This window comes from Hyposmocoma kahamanoa, unplaced genomic scaffold (genome assembly GCF_003589595.1).
Source record: "Hyposmocoma kahamanoa isolate Upper Pololo Valley unplaced genomic scaffold, ASM358959v1 88, whole genome shotgun sequence".
Taxonomy (NCBI): domain Eukaryota; kingdom Metazoa; phylum Arthropoda; class Insecta; order Lepidoptera; family Cosmopterigidae; genus Hyposmocoma; species Hyposmocoma kahamanoa.
The window spans coordinates 6,808,806-6,826,040 of record NW_020654466.1 but is presented as its reverse complement, the minus strand read 5'-3'; the positions used below and the strand labels follow the sequence as shown (position 1 = coordinate 6,826,040).

The window sequence follows — 17,235 nt, the reverse complement described above, 5'->3', positions numbered from 1 at the left end:
GGTGGCCGTTAAAATAAAAACATCAGAAATATCTGAAAAATTGTGGTCGTGGTGATTTAAAATATCATTAAGGGAGTAAATTTTCGAAGAATAACAATTTTTTTATCGTAATTTAAAAAAAAAATGATATAAATTTTTTTTCTTATTTTTCCTCAAGTAGTTATGCGCAGGTCCACCCTCCAGCGCCCGCTTATCGTTGAATTTTGGGACACGCTGTATATATGCATATTGAACTTTCTTTGTATTGTATTGTGTGAGATTATGAATCTGGCCAGACGATGCTTTCTATCCAGTCTAGATAGTGCCTAAGGCGCGTGTAGACTCCGGGAATGGGCGAGCCGCATCCGCGCCCGAATGACGTCACGCCCACCAGCCTGTACTGCCCGTCGTTGGAAGTCTCGCCTTGCAACGGGCCTCCGGAATCGCCCTGTTGAACACATGGGAACTTCTCTAAAATATGCGTACAATCCAATAATAATAATAATAATTATGACCGTCCATACTGAACAATCAACCGTATTTAACATAAATATGTGATGATACATATTTATTTATATTATTATTTAGAATTATTTAATTAGTAAAAAATTATTTAGAAAGAGTTGTCCACGGAAGTACTGCCACCTTACCTATTTCTGCCGCCAAGCGGTAATGTTAGCATTACTGCGTTCCGATTTGGAAGGGTAAGGGTGCTGGTGAAATTGCAGGCACATGGGACTTGTCAACTTATGTCTCAGGGTGACGGGCGCAGTGGCAGTGCCCCTCAGATCTTTGCGATTTAAAGCTCTGAGTGGCACTGCAACTGTTATGGACAGGCGTGTAGCTTACCATCAGTCGCACGATTCGTTCGTCCCGTCACTTCATATTATAAATTATATATGTTATGAGTAATTTATATGTAATTTTATAACATTTCGTTCGTATTTTCCTTGTATTAATTGTGACTTTTTGTATTTTTTCCTGTACAATAAACTATTAACTAAAAAAAAATAATTAACAAAACAACAAACACTATAAATCATATATAAAGAAACATTTTTTTAAAACTGAAGACAAGAACTTTATTTTGTAATTAACATAAATGCTATTCTATGAGTATGTAAGTTAGCATGTTTTTGTTCCTTGCACAAAAACTAAGTTAATTACAATAAGAGAATATAATTGTAAACTTATGGGACTTGGAACTCCAGGCTTTTTATATATTGTTTTTGCTCCATTATATTATATTTTTACTTAAATTAGCCTGAGCTCCTTCGCAGCGCATAAAGCCGGAAGAGCTTTTATCAGCGATGCTTGTAACTAGTAAATAAGTATTTCTTCTGTATTTTGATTCATAAAATAACTTAAAAAAAGTATTTGCGTGTGATGCACTCTGGTGATATGGCTTACTGGGATGCGATCGCTCACCATATGGTACTGACAGACCATATGTTGAGCGATCGCACTTTGACTGTCACGGTCCACAATATTTAAACTGAGTCAGGGCCATTTAAGCTTAAACTGTTACAAATGGTTATGACCAGTATACAATTTTGTTTTTCTCAACAAATTCTACGTGCTTTTGTGTTTACCTTGTAACTGTTTGTCTCTGCATGTATTTATGCTGAATAAACGTCTTATCTATTTATGAAGTTAGGCAAGAACAGTGCTTTGTAAAACGAGACATGGTTTCAGCAATTAAGAGTCAATACCACCATAGCTCGAATTTAAATTTTTCCCGTACTAATACGGTTCATTTTGCTTGGGTCGAACGTGTTCTATTTGGTGCAGTTGATAGACACAAAAATTGGTGTATGTAAACTACCCATTGAATACAGAGGTTTTTTTGTGAAATTTCGAGGTAAGCTTGTGTTTCTTTTCTGTCGTGAAAATTTTCAGGAATCGTGTTTTCACACCGCATAGTAATCAGTGTACATCCTCAATTTTATTACGTATTTCTTCCAAAGTGGTTGATTCAACATTCTCACTGTTACGTGGATTCAACCAATACCATTTGAGGTTGTATGACCCTTAAAGTAAATAACTTTTCGCCAAATATGCTAGTGCACCGTGATTATAGCCAAGATAATTTATTGATTATATGAGAACGAAGCGAACGAAAGAAACAACGGGAGAATAAAACGAATGAAAGAAAAAGCAATCAATCTCAGTAGATCCATTCTCCAGATCCATCAAGGATCTAGTGAGAATTTTTTTTCTTAGTAGATCTATATTATAATAAACCAGATCTGATGAGAATTTTTTTTCTTAGTAGATCTATTTTATAATAAACTGGATCTAATGAGAATTTTTATTGGCAATAGATCTACCTATTTCATAACTATGTTAAAATTTATTTGATCTATTTATTCCGTTTAGTGTCACTAGACAGAACGTGAATTGAATTAAATGAAAACCTAAGTAACTTAGAAAATATGTAATTTAGGAAACTGAATTTTAATTATTTCACTAGCTGCGGTAGCTAGGGTCGGCGGACTGAAGCACATAAGTCAAAAACCGACATCATTCATTTAAAGTAATAATTCATCTACCGATAAAAGCAATTAAGTCAACTTCATGTAACAAATTCACGATTCATTCATTTGTAACTTAAATTCGCCAATAGAATTTAAGTTCTTTATTAAACTTTATTTATCGCTGTGACAAGATTTATCTTTTATTTATTTTTCATTCACTTCAGATCTTCCGACATTATAAACCGCACAGAAAATATACAATTACATGTTAAAAAATGAAGCACTTTTTTTACTTATGTGCTTTAGTCCGCCGACCCTAGAAATACTGTATCAAAAGCGCTTGTGTCTAATTTGAAGGCGTCCTAAGAGTTGGAATTTCGTACCTGGCAAGTGTCGTGAAGGCCTTCAGGGTCGCCGGCGCAGAGCTGCTGTTCGGTAACGCCTCGGGGCAGTTTTCGCCAGTCACGGTAGTTCTCGCTGCACCGGTCACGTGGCACCACTGTCACGTTCGCCTTTAGCAGCATGTTGCTGCGACGTTGCTCTACAATCGCAACACGCAAAATGATAAATTAATTTCTTAACTCTAAACGTTCCGGTTAATTTCCATGTTGTTATCTTGTCTTGTCTAATAATGTAAAAACACCCGTATGATATAGGAAATTGTATTATTGTATCTGCCCAATGCGATGCAACGTCAAAAAAAAATTGATTACATTATTCTCGCATTGAATAATATATTATTAATGCACCTTACACGTAGTAGTGCAAGTAAACTTGTTTTGTGTCGTGGGAAAGACCTAGGGGTCTAATAAGCCTTACTGCCAGATCTTAGATTTTAATTTTTCTTCAATCAAAAATTATCTTGAATTGTATCAATTGGTATCTTACTTCCTACCATACTCGTTGATGGAATTCCAGGCCAAAAATGTAAATAAAAGTGTTGCCATTACAAAAAATGAAAGAATTACATAAACGTGAAAACGTCAATAAAAGTGCATATTTTTTTATTGTTTAAATTGTACGCATGTACAAATAATTAACATATTATGAAAGTGGTATATATTTTTTAGACCACCTACTTTATGACATAATCTCATAAAAACTGATTCTTGTGCTGAAATTATTTCAATTATTAATGTCAATAAATAGTTAAGTAAAGTAAGTAACTAAAGCACTTGTGTTATGGAAATCGGAAACAACGATGGTTACCACAAACAGACGCGAGACAATACAGAAAAGTTTTTTACATTGTCCCGACCGCGGATCGAACCCGGGACTTCAGAGAAGGCGACACCATGAAAACCGGTGTGCCACTCCGACCGCGGAGGTTGTCAATGTTTCTGAGATACACAAGCTTAAGGCGGCCTCTTACGGCCGCGAAACGGGCCGAGGGAAAAGGGCCACCCGAGCGCGCCCGTGGCGGCCTGTTCGGATCCGTTCAATAACTTCAAAGGCGGGCGCGGCCTAGCCCTCTTTACATATACATGGTGCGTTTCCACGGCCCGTGATATTAAGTTATCGCCGCGTGCAATACGTACAATTTTTGTTGTAGGTATTATGTATTGTGTACGTACTAGCGACACTGGTCTGTCCCCAGCCGGTGACGGTGAGTGGAATGGTGGGGTCTTCATCGCCTGTATACAAACAGGCCGCATTTAGATTGCTTGAGAACTTCAGAGGCGTTTCAATTCTGTAATTCATATCGAATATTTATCAATGGAAGAGTTGAATTCTTCGTTGTACTCTGGATTCGGGTTATATCGTGTGAAATTGATGTTTTCGGCCCGCGTTAAATACTGTTTCTCATTTTGACAAAAAAGTAAAGATGCCTAGAGATTTGCTCGAATTTTTTGCGAAAATTAATTGCGAAAAAATAGTACAAATCTGTAACTAGGCACCTTAACATTTTTGGTAAGCTGAAACTCCCATGATTATTATCAAAATTTATACAGGTTGCCTGCATAAAAAAAAAAAAAAGCCGTGGTAGCCTAATGGTTTGACCTACTGCCTCTCAAGCAGAGAGTCGTGGGTTCGAATCCGGACTTGCACCTGAGTTTCTCGAAATTTATGTGCGAATTTTAATTTGAAATTTATCATGAGCTTTTCGGTGAAGGAAAACATCGTGATGAAACCTGCACGTCGAAAAAGGTTCACAACCCTCGGAAAACGTGAAGTCCCCGACCCGCATTGGGCCAGCGTGGCGGACTATGGCCTAAACCCTCGTCTGATAGGAGTCCAGCAGTGGGACGTATAAATGGGTTGATAATGATGATGCCTGCATAAAAATGTGTCCAATAAAGAGATTGTTTTCGAATTCTTTTGAAGTTAATATACATATGTTATACAATCCGTCAAAATTCTTGTTGAATATATACATATACACCATTTATTAATTTAGTTAATCTTTATTGCACAATACAATTCTGTACAAACGGCGGAGTTAACGCCATAAGGCATTCTCTACCAGTCAACCATTCAAACAGAGAAAAAGAAGCAAAAGTTGGTGCGACACTTAAAAACAATAATTCAAGGCAGATTTCATACAAATAACACAAATACAAAACGTTAAAATTTTACAGTAAATAAACATGGCATAAAATAATTGTAATACAATATAAATATACCACATGTACATGTGTATGTAACAAACATTATATGTATATTATAATAATATATTGTATAAGCCCACTGCAACATAATATAATCGATATGGAATATCGTTAGCCACCGGAGGAGAACCGGAAAAAAGTGTTTTACTTTTAAATAACGGTCTTACAAAAAAGATACACCTACGGATAATTGTATAAAGAATGTGCTTTTTTGTTTCACGATTTTTATTTAATTTATTTATTTGGTTCTCCAACAAAGAGTACACTATAAATTACAATAACATAATTATATTAAAACATAAATACAATTCCCCATTACTTGGACGAGAACACCGCATGCATAATAATCTGTTTATATTTCTTTTACATAATGTTAACATTCTATTAAAAAATACTTATTAAGAGAGAAAAGAGAATTTATAACTATTAGTGCAACAAGTCTTTTAAATACGATAATAAAAAAAAAAAAAAAAAAAAGGATGTACTTTACTTGATCATATAATATCCTGACAACAGGCATATTATTTCAATAATAGTCTAAAACGAATTATTTTTAGATTAATTATTTTTTAGAATTACGAATTATTATTAAAATTAAATTTTTTATTGAATTGATATTCTTATGCTCTAAGATTTTTGTGAAGTTACTCCACTGGTTTATTATTAATTATTAATACAAACATCGAATACTTGGAAAAAATTCCTTCGACCCGGCCGGATTTGAACCGACATCTCCTAGCAAACCGTGCCAACTTAGCCACGGAACGAAACGAGTCCGGCCGGATCGAAGGAACTTTTTCTAATTGTTCGAACTTTGTATATGTGTTGTATAAAATAAGAACTTTGCACATGGAGATATTTCTCTTTAAGTAGTACAGGGAAACCGCTAAATTTTGGTTTTCAACTGAAGCCCTGTACTTATTAAACTCACATTTATCGCAAAATTTGAGAATTGCTCAAGCAGTTTAACGACACGCCACGTCGCCCTTTGCTCCGTCAGCCGCCATTGGGCGCTTGTCAACGTCGGATCTGTGTCAAGTTTTCTCCGCCTGTTCTTATTTTATTCATATAAATTTTGAACACGCGGATTGAGGGAACATACCTAAGCAGGGCAATATCGTGGTACTTCTCTTTGCGAGTGTACTCGGGGTGCATGTAGATGCGTGCGATGCGGTGGTCGGTGTCTTCATTCCACGTGTTGTCGCCCAGCTCCACCACGCCTGCGCGAATCATGCTCGGCTCTATGCTTCAATGGAAACGTTTAACTGTACAGATTGACTTACTCGACTGTATAAGGGAGTCGGCACACTTATTAACGCAGAAGAAAAAAGCTTTATGTCCATTGACGTAAGAGCGAAAAAGACATTGTGCGTTTCGCATCGGTTCGTACGGTAGCGGCTCGTCACAGGTCGGTAACGAATCGGCTTCGTTCGAATTTGCAATCGCGTCCGTACGCATGCCAACGACGACTGGTCCTGGTTTAGAAACAACAAGCGCGACGGCGCGCGAACGGCTGCGTTAACGGCGAACCGGCTTAATGCGGCAAGTATGGTTAAACACGATCGTATTATTATGATTCTGCCAATACGGCCTTTTCCGCCTTGAAAAGACCCTAACCAAAGGCCAAAACAAAAAAACCAATTCATCTATTTGACAGTGTTCTGAGTTCTGTTTAGTGTTCCTTAGAACACTGTCAAATAGATGAAGTGCTTTTTGTTTTGGTTCAAAGTTCTTAATATGAATTGTCAATTGTTATATTATTATGATTCTGCCAATACGGCCTTTTTAGCCCTGCAGGTGTCGTTGTCTGGCATTTTATTATTATATTGTTATAATTTCTTCTCTACGGGGGATCAGGGGATCATAAATGTAAAAATATACGTTTATGATAACCATTGGAAAGCATGCAGGATCTTAAAGAAAATAGTTTTGAATTAAATCCTTACCGGTCCACAGTGTCGATGCAGTGCGCGGCGGTTATTATGTAGTCCGGCGACACCACAGTGCCACCACAGTCAAACTCGTACCCATTGCCGCGGTCAAACCCAATTGCTACCTGCAATCCAGTCCGCAATTCGTAAGGTTATTTGAAATCACTATTTTTAACGGAATTATTTAATTAAAATGTATACCTATATGCAATTTTACACTCGGAACAAAATATTTTCATTTTTAAAGGGTAGCAATGAAAATCGAAGAACTCGATACGAATTATTTAAATTTACTTCTGATTTTAACGAACAACGTTTTGGTTTACCTTTTCTCGTATTTTTAAAATCAAAAAACGGAGGAGTTTCTCAGTTCACCGTTTTTTTGTGATTGCGTTGATTCTATTTTTTGTTGCTAAAGGGTGTATCTCAGTAGTGGTCCCATTCAAATCCGGGGGAAATTATCTACCTCTAACAGTGATAAATTAGGGGATGAATCCGGTTTATTGGATTTCACCCACTTTCAATAGAACCTGTCAAATAGATAGAAGATTGCACAAACTTTTGAGATCGGTTTTGTTTTTATAAAAAAAGTTATAATGTAAGACAAAAAAACCTCATGCTAATCGATGGAATAAACGACGCACGAAAATCGAAATAGTGTTACAAAAATTAATGACATGAATCAAAGTAGTCCATTCATAAGCTTTTCGAATTAAGAAGTGGTTGCTTTAATAAGACAGCTATAGTGAGCTGAATTGGCACAAGCGGTTCCTAACCAATCAAACCGTTATTTCGATTGTTAATCATCGCGTGAATTGCCCTTGCAGACAGCCAAGCTTACGAATTCACGCTTGGGGAAGCGGATTCTATTTTTGATGATACCAAGTGACCGAACGAACATGTCGTGCGCCTGGTATTAAGCGACACGATTTCATAGCAGTTGCCGTACTGGTCAGCGCTTTAAATAGCAAAGGGGCACTGCCACTGCGCCTGACACCTGACTACACTGTTGTATACTTTGATAATTTTGAAAGTAGGTATAACATGTTTTTTATTTAATACTGTACGATACAATAATACGCATACTGACTGGCGATTAATAATGTACCGTAATTCAATCAGAATACATTACATATGAAATTAGCATAAGGAAAATATTATTCGAATAATAATAACTGACACCATGTTTTCTATGTATTATGTATGTATTCAAGTAAAATAAGAAATAATTTATTGTATATCAACCGTACCAATACCAATCGAAAAATAATAATGTTATTTGGTACTTTTATTTGTTAGACATGAACAAGTATTGAATAAAGCTTTTTGGTTTTAATAAAAAACGCCAACATCAAAATCATTTTACATAACGAACTATGTGTCAAATATTTAATTATGATGAGAAAATGTAATATTAAATTTTGATCCTGTACGACAAGTACAGGATCAAAAGCCAAGACCAGCAGATTTTATGTCTTTAAGGCTTTAAGGCTGGCAATTCCTTGCAGATTTATTCACGCGAGAGTATTCACTCTCGGGCAATATTTAGGTGTGCATCGTCGACCTCAACGTCACTTTCCATCGGATGAGATTGAGTTCAACTGCGCATTTATTTCTTTATAAAAATAACACTGCATTATTTTTTACTAGATAATAGATTTTACTAGATCTCCGTTAAATGGTGTGTGTATTAGTTTAAGAAATTAATTTAGAGTGTACAGTGACAATATCTTGTAATACGGACGCGGTTTCGCCGTTTTAGTTAACCTTTTTAAGTCATCTCTACGCAGAAAAAAGTTAGTGGTTGGAAACAGACAATACAAGAAAATCTCACTATCTACTATATAGGGAAAAAAACGGACTTTATTCTGTTTTTACAACATCGTCTAATCATGTCTCACTAGTGCCGCATGCCGGCAAGAATTTTCAAAAATATTCAGAAAATGACATTGGCTTATGCATTATGCGATTGCTTTTTGTCTTATTTGTGTATGTATATAAGTTTTTTCGCAATTTTTCATTATCCGGCTCTATTGTAGAATTTTTAGTAAAAAAAAAGGAAAAATACGATTTTAAGTTGTTATTTAAATGAATATTGTTGGAAAAAGTGATGAGATATCAAGTTGAAATCTTTTCAATATACGTCATAGTGTTACTTATTGAAATGATTGAGTGATGGCTTTAGAATTTTAATCAAACCGATTTCTTTACTTTTACTGTGTAATGGATTGGAACAGACTAGGTATAACACGTTTAGGCCGTGCCGATCACAATGTCGTGCAGAGTACGTACATGTAACGTTCGATCGATATTTACCTAAAACTGACATAATTATGTCTGTTGATTTTACACTCACATTTCAAATTAACATTTTTTTTAAATTCAAAATCCTTTTTTTAAGTCTACAAAAGTAGGTATGTCATGAAATATCCTAAAAACCAAGTGGCAACAGAAGTTCGTGTAGCGTTTGGTTTGCAAGCTGCGGCGTGAAGGAGCATCGCAAAATTAGGAGTATCGTGTCGGTCATTTTGACCCACCATAGTGATGAACGTGTTAAGTTATACTCCTAAATCATATTGCGTGTTCGGATACTCGAACGGGTTATTCACAAGTCAAGAATCTTTTTCACAACTGCAATTTATTTTCTCCTAAAGTTGTATAATTATATACGTTCGGTCCATTAATAAATCATACAATTTGTTTCTGTTAGTTTAATTTTACTGCACAAACAACAGCTTTAGTAGCGAATAATTTGTTTAATCATTTTTTTATGCAAAATACGCTGGCATACGTTCTTAGGTCGTTGCTCTCGTTTGACGCCCCCTGGCCCGTTAACGTTACACACATCACGTTAGTGAGACGTCAATGTTGATGGGACTTATCTACTAATTTATTTATTGAGCATTGACTAAAAACCCGTCTTATTCAATAAGATGTCAAAGAATTAAGAAGCTCAAATTGTTATGTAACACGTGTGACTTCGGGACTTATTTCAAGCGTTTGCAATAACATTGAGCGTCCGTTTTACACGTTATTATAATATATTTGCGAGAAAAAAGTGCATTTCTCTGTACTTTTCACAACAGTTTTTATAAATCGCAATGTTACAGTGGTACGATAAGTACTATCCTTTCAACCAAAAGGTCAAACTAAGTTCAGTTCGAGTGCGTTATCTCTGTCAAATAACTTGAACAACATTTACTTTTTACAACATTAAAGTTGTTTACAAAGAAATGAGCATATGTCGGATGAGTTAGAAGCAGTAGAGCTCCTTGTGAAAGAGTTCGTCTAGGGAAGTACTGCCACCTTACCTATTTCTGCCGCCAAGCTGTGATGTGAGCATTACTGCGTTCCAGTTTGTAGGGGTTGCTGGTGAAATTGCAAGCACATGAGACTTGTCAACTTATGTCTCAGGGTGACGAATGCAGTGGCAGTGCCTCTCAGATCTTTGTGATTTAAAGCTCTGAGTGGCATTGTAACAATTATGGACAGGCGTGTCGCTTACCACTAGGCGCACTACTTGTTCGTCCCTTCACTTGGTTTCATAATAACTGTAACTTTTTTATTTAAAGAAAACCGAATCGTTCGATGTAATTCCACATCTATGTTTGCCGAGTTTTAGTCGGTAAAAAGAAACGACAATGGCAAGTATTGTTTTCTTCTTATGGTAACTCTAAGTCAAACTGTCAAAGTCAAACTCGAGTCATTTTGGCTCGTTACCGTGTAATATACATACAAAAAACGGACGAATTGAGAACTTCTCCTTTTTTGAAGTCGTTTCATAAATGTTATTATTAATAATGAAAGTATAATTAATAGAAATTTTCCATTTGGCATCAATTACCAAATATTTACGGTGCATGAAGTTGAATATTTTCCTTATTACTGTACTGATTCATGGGAATTATAGGTGCAGGAAAACACTTACCATATGAGGAAATTCCCCGAGTGACGCCAGTTCTCCACCGATTATGTATAAGCCAATTGGCTCTATTTTGTTGGATATTATTTTTTGACATTCTGCAAAAAGTTTGTTATGAACTACATCGACCAGCTTATCCGTAATTTGAGAATAAAATTAAATAAAACTACTACATTGTAAAAAGGGCAGTAATTTCACCAAAATTATTTGATTCATACCATGTGGGTAATGTTTCATTGCTATATTATTATAGAACACATAACGCACTTGAAGCCAAATAAATTAGTGGAATGGACAAAACACGATTAGAAAACTCAAAAAATACTGAATAGATCTTAATGCGAATAATGTGATTATTTATATTATTTAGTCATCCATTTATAAACGAGAAGATAACTTTATTGGTTTCATCCTGTAATTTTTTGAAATTTCACGACGTGTTTTTTCAATTCCACAATTTCTACTTCCGAACATATTTTTCAATTCCACAATTTCTACTTCCGAACATATTTGTATTCATGTGCGATAAGTATTTTAAAAAACGATACTTGTGCAAAGGTACTTATGCAATAATGTACAGTATAATATTTTCCGACTTTATCACCAGCTGAAATACCTACAATTTGATTTTTTTGTTACGCTTATGCAATTTTAGATGTAACGTGGCGCGTTTAACTAAGCCTGAAGCAGGAGCGTGGTTGTAGACATTGCCTTATCCCCATTTAGGCACTCTGCTAGATGATGTCGTCGTTGAGAATTGCGGTTGCTTTACGGTTGGGATTTGTGGGGTAATGGTTGAGGAAAACAGCCACCACGGCCTTAATTGTCAAAGGTGCGCGAGTCGTTTTCATCATGCAATAAATGATTTAGTTGGCCGGGCTTGTGATCGGCTTAAATGGCTTCTCGTATACAGTACGTCCTCCAGGGAGAGACGAGTTCGGTACGCTTTTCTAAGGGGCTAAACAACTGAAATACCGTACACAATATGTCCCCTCGAAGTAACGAATTAGATACGCCAGCTACCACATAAGTTTAAGCGATTAAAAAACCGTATTTGGTTAAGTCCATTATGGGACGAATTAGATACGGGTTTTCGTAAGAAACACTCGTAAAAAAGCGTCTCTGATTCGTCACGTCGAATAATTATAGAATCAAAAACTCAAGGGTCATACATAGTTCAAACGAGATTGTCTCTTATTGTTTTAAGTAAACAGTGCAAAACGCAAATAATAAACACGGAGCTATCTCTCTCCGTCTCACTTACACTACCAATAAACACGTACAAAATAGACAACTCTAAGCTCTAATTAGTTGCATGTTTGGTGATATTGGCATGTTTCAAAATAGGCCAGAAATAATAATATCAATAACAACTGATATTATTATTTCGCGCGAATGCAGTGTCACAGTTAATTTCGATCTTGCATGTATTTTTACGTAATTCGCGGCATAACTTGTAATTAATATCGTTTGTGCTTGAGTTAAGATTATTTAAAATCGATGAAGAACGATTTACAGGTCTAGTTAGTAAACTTGTGACTGATCAAACTATTGAAGTATGAAGGAACGAATGATGAGAATTCCAAAGTGTCTACTATACACTTACCATCACTTACTTAATTTCTATAGTATACTTTGTAATAGATTTAATAGATAACATTTAATTATTGTCTTCGAAAAATTGTTTCAGAGCAAAATTGTAAGAGCACTTGTTTGTTTCCTAATAAATTTGCTAATAAATTTATCTCGTATTTGATAAAAACTGTTTAAATATATAAATATTGATAATGATTAATTTTGTAATTGTATTCCTTTTAACTTTAATAAATACATAAATTCTATACTATTGCAGATATTTTGTTTGAGTAATTACTCGAGACGTGACGAATCAGAGACTCTTTCTTACGAGCGTTTCTTACGAAAAGCCGTTAACTATACTAGTGGACGTACTAAGTATGGGTTTTCAATGGCTTAAACTTATACGGTAGATGGAAAGGCGTATCTAATTCTTTTCTATATTCTGAATGTTGTATCTAATTCTGAATGTTGAAATGTTCTAATATATATGATGTGGTAGTACTTAATAAATAAATAAAAAAATAAAAAATAAAAAAATTTCGTCGCTTTGAGGGGACATACTGGGTACGGCATTTCATTTGTTTAGCCCCTTAGAAAAACTACCTACCTCGTCTCCCTTTGGGGGATGTACTGTATACGGAAAGCCATATACGCCTCCGGGGCTGTGCTGTACAGATGGCAAGAGACCAGCAGCTTGATTTTGATTGCCTCTCCCGATCCAAAACTGCGTCTTTTCCGAGTCGAGGTGCATAATTGCGATTCACAACTGGCCGATAGGAAACTTTGACATTTCTAATCGGAAGAATAGTTGATCTAACTCACAAATTAGAAAGATATAGTAGGAATGAGGTTCATCTTCTCGCTCGAAAACCCATCTGATTTCGAGACTCAGATGAGCTACCGGATCGGATCGACTCTGATTTGAATTAAAATTAAGGCGCTGACGGCCTTATATTGGTTCCATGGCAGAAGGCCCGGTGCCTTTATTGGGACGCTACATGTGTCAGTACGTTTGCACCGTCCCATCTGAGTAACACCACCAGATCTGCAGGGTCAGCTGCAGACTATGCGGCAAAATTGAAACATGCCAAGTCCAGTGCCTTGGAACCGATATACGATTTTGTGCCAATTGCAGTAGAGACTGCGGGGACTGGGGTGCAGAGGCCAAATAATTCATCAGGGAGTTGGGTCGTCGGCTTAGTGATAGAGGCTATGATCCACGCTCTGGATCTTGCTTGGTGCAACAAATTTCGTTGGACATTCAGCGCAGTAATACTGCCAGTGTTATGGGGACGTTTGAACCAGCTAAGATTCAGACCGGTCCTTTTTCATTGCACTAGTTGGATAGAAATGGCTAAGTCTGGTGAATTGCATTATTAATTTTTATATGACGAAGCCCACGTTGCGTATTGACATAATTATGCACTTAATTTAGTTTTTAAATGAATTTAATTTTATTTAGTTTTTGAATGAATAAATGATTATTTATGTACCTCTGTCAGCTTTTCTTTCTTTGGTTCGAGTACCTGAAAGTACATTGGAATTTTGTAAGACGGGTCTTTGAATTATCACATTTATATGGGGTTATTTGAAAAATACTAACAACCTTGCAGAACTGTATTAACAACATAATAAACAACAACTTTTGTTCCATGACTTTTAATAATTCGTCGGATTTTACTTTCGTACAAAAAGAATAGTACATTATTGCAGAGGCCGCGAAATAAGGGATTGCTGAACGAGTATAAGTCACAAGGACGAGCGCCAGCGAAGCCTTGTATTAATAAGAGTCAAGCAAGCCCTGTTCGTGCCAAGGCTTATATGTATAGTGATGTTCTCAAACAATGTGAGGAAATAATAGACGACTAAAAGAAGATGTATAACAGATAAAGTAAAAAATTCATTTAAATTAAAAGTAATATTCGATATGTTATTATATATATTCGATATAGTATTTGCATGCATTTTCGTTATCGCTCTTCTCACTAGAACTTACTTTCGCGACGAACATAAAAAAGGCCAAAAAAATCTGAAAAGAATATCAAACATAACACTTTAGTTTATTTTTCGGCCATTTAAAAATAAATACGATTATCGCACCCCTCATGGAAGAATGGCATAAAAAAAATTACGTCAAGAATGCTTATTGCTCACTTAGATACAGAAAAATATGACCCACATCCTCTTTAATTCTGCGAATATTACGATGCAATTACGAACATTTGGCAGTTGACTGCATGAGTTTTTCTTTTGCCTGTTTAGTTATTTCATTATTAATAAGTAGATTTAAAAGTTTAGAGAAGTGGACAGTAATTGATTTTCATACTTTGCCGACCTTGGCCGGGAAGAAGTTGCATTGTCCATAAATGACAAATATTTCGTGTTGTCGGTGGTGTCAAAACATATTTTTTCTCAAACATACTCGGAAATGGTTGCATTACTTTCAAAAAAGGAACACGGAAAGTTTGTCATATAGTGACCATGCCACTTCTTCCCGGCCAAGGCATGCAAAGTAAGTATGAAAATCCATTACTGTCCTCTTCTCTAAACTTTTAAATCTACCTATAACACAACGAACTATGTAAACGGACAAAAGAAAAACTTATACAGCCAATTAACCTGTGTTCATAATTGCGAGAATTAAAAATACCTACCTGTACCGCTTACTTAAAAAAAGAAAAAGCGGCAACACTTAAATTAAAATGTTATGGCATTCTTTTGCTTTTTCGTCTTTTTTGTATTTTGGTCGCGAAAATGAGTGCTAGTGAGTAGAGTGATAACGAAAATACAATAATAGATACGCATTTTAAACACATCATCAGAAGTTCAGCAGACTACTATTAATGTGTCTGGGTAAACAATAACATTTTCTTTTAGTCCTAACATGTCTAGTATTACTTTTAATACTAATTAATATTTTTTACTTTTTCTATTATGCATCTTCATCTCTTTAGTCTTTTATTATTTCCTCACATTGTTTGAGAAAAAATGTATACGTGTCTCGGTGGGACTCGTATTATAGAAGGCCTCTCTCGCGCTCGTCCTTGTAACTCATACTCGTCCAGCAATCCCTTACTTCCCGGCCTCTGCAATAATGTACTATATAAGATCTTTCTTAGCGGTGATGACTCTGTGCAAACGAAAGCACGCGGGAGGAGTTGCTATACAAAGTAGAACGAAATACAGATCTAAAAAGTGTCAGATAGTACAACAAAAACTTACATAATTTGGTTATGTTACGTTCCGTAAAAAGTCATGGAACAAAAGTTGTTGTTTATAAATGTTAGTAATATTTTAGTACTCAGTTTATAATGTATTTTAGAAATCACCATGTATATATATATTTATATGTAATTTTTTTAGTTTTGTCATCCCAGCAGCCTTCAATTGGAGGCATTTCCAATGGAGAATTATATAGACGGAACATTTTTATGGTATAAATGTGAGATCAAATCTGTTATTACTTTGTGGGCAGCAAACTACTTCTTGGTCTCCAATGAACCCACATCTAAAGAAGTTATGATGGTTTCTCTTCTTCACTGCCCTGAAAAAAGAAAATATCAATTTGCTTTGTGTGTGATTGCCCCTAGTATTTTGGGAAAATATTGGGGAACATTCTCCAACCTCTTTGTGCATTGCACACGCACTATGCCCAAAAATATTAGTATAGATGTTAATTAGTACAGAGTACTAAAAAAACTGACCTCAAAAGTCATTCATCCCCTAAAGTCCATTTGTTTATGGTTTAGATACATACTGAACTAAATGTAAACAATCATAATATGTCTATTTAATGAAATACACATTTATAAAATGATTTTTACTTACACTCAAATACAAAATACACATACTATATGCATGCCTTAATTTTTATACCTATTGATTTGTAAAGTATATGTTTCAATAAAAAGATGTAGGTATCAAGACTTTATATTTACTTAAGTAAACAAACAAAAAATGTACTATAGATTGCCACTCTTTAAAAAAAAAAAAAGAATTTTCAAAATCGGTTTACAAAAAAAGTTATCGCGTAATATACATACAAAAAAAATGCGCGACGTTATAAGACTTTTATAGAATTTTGAAAATTACGCTCCTAACAACTAATAAGTAATGCCTGAGTGTGATTACTTGAACTTCGTACAAGCCGTAATCTACAGGAGTTCAGATGAGTGCCAACATTAATTAGAAAGATCGAACAACACAAATAAAGGTTCCTTCGAGCCAGCGGCTGTTGCCATGCCGGAGCCACCACTCTTATCAACTGAGCCATAGACCGAGTAAACAAATCTTATGAATTTCGCTGTGCTTCTTAAAGATCTTCGCATTGGGTTTATACGATTTTTATATTATTATTATTCAACAAATAAATATTACACTGCTGTAAAGGTACCTGCCGAGTGAAGTGAGTGGCATGTGGCGCTGATGGAAAAAAATCGTTTAAAACCAATACAAAGAAAGACCTGTAATAAGCATATAGACAAACATGTACCTAAGATCTGTAGCTCAGATGGTAAGAGCGGTGGCCTTGCTGTGGCAAGAGAAGCTGATTCGACTCCAGTCAGATTGCTGGAATTTTCCTTGCATTGTTCGATTTTTGTAATTTTCTTCTAAAATCTTTGTAAGTTTGTTCAATAATAACAACAAACCAGTGGAGTAGCAGAATAGCTCATTGTGAAGGAGCTTGTCCAGAGAAGTACCTACTGCCATCTTACCTATTTCAGCCGCCAAGTAGTAAT

At 35.5% G+C, this 17,235-nt stretch overlaps 1 protein-coding gene across 1 annotated transcript; it reads right to left on the bottom strand.

The window, feature by feature from the left end:
• Positions 1-226: 226 nt before the first annotated feature.
• Positions 227-16,912, bottom strand: LOC113235894 (serine protease persephone-like). The gene is made up of 9 exons (XM_026471818.1): positions 16,890-16,912; positions 15,961-16,040; positions 13,990-14,022; positions 10,925-11,016; positions 7,012-7,121; positions 6,168-6,311; positions 4,031-4,146; positions 2,840-2,997; positions 227-427 (listed from the first exon to the last, which is right to left on the bottom strand). The coding sequence occupies exons 1-9, from the start codon at positions 16,910-16,912 to the stop codon at positions 260-262; spliced, it is 924 nt and encodes a 307-aa protein (XP_026327603.1). The 3' UTR covers positions 227-259.
• Between the last annotated feature and the right edge of the window lie 323 nt (positions 16,913-17,235).

Bases quoted from the DNA above. Each gene is read 5' to 3' on its own strand.
- LOC113235894 (XM_026471818.1), bottom strand. From the start codon at position 16,912: ATGCCACTCACTTCACTCGGCAG. The intron at 7,122-10,924 runs GTAAGTGTTTTC...ACTGGATTGCAG, and splicing joins TCGGGGAATTTCCTCATATG to GTAGCAATTGGGTTTGACCG. The intron at 428-2,839 runs GTACGAAATTCC...TGTGTTCAACAG, and splicing joins GCCTTCACGACACTTGCCAG to GGCGATTCCGGAGGCCCGTT.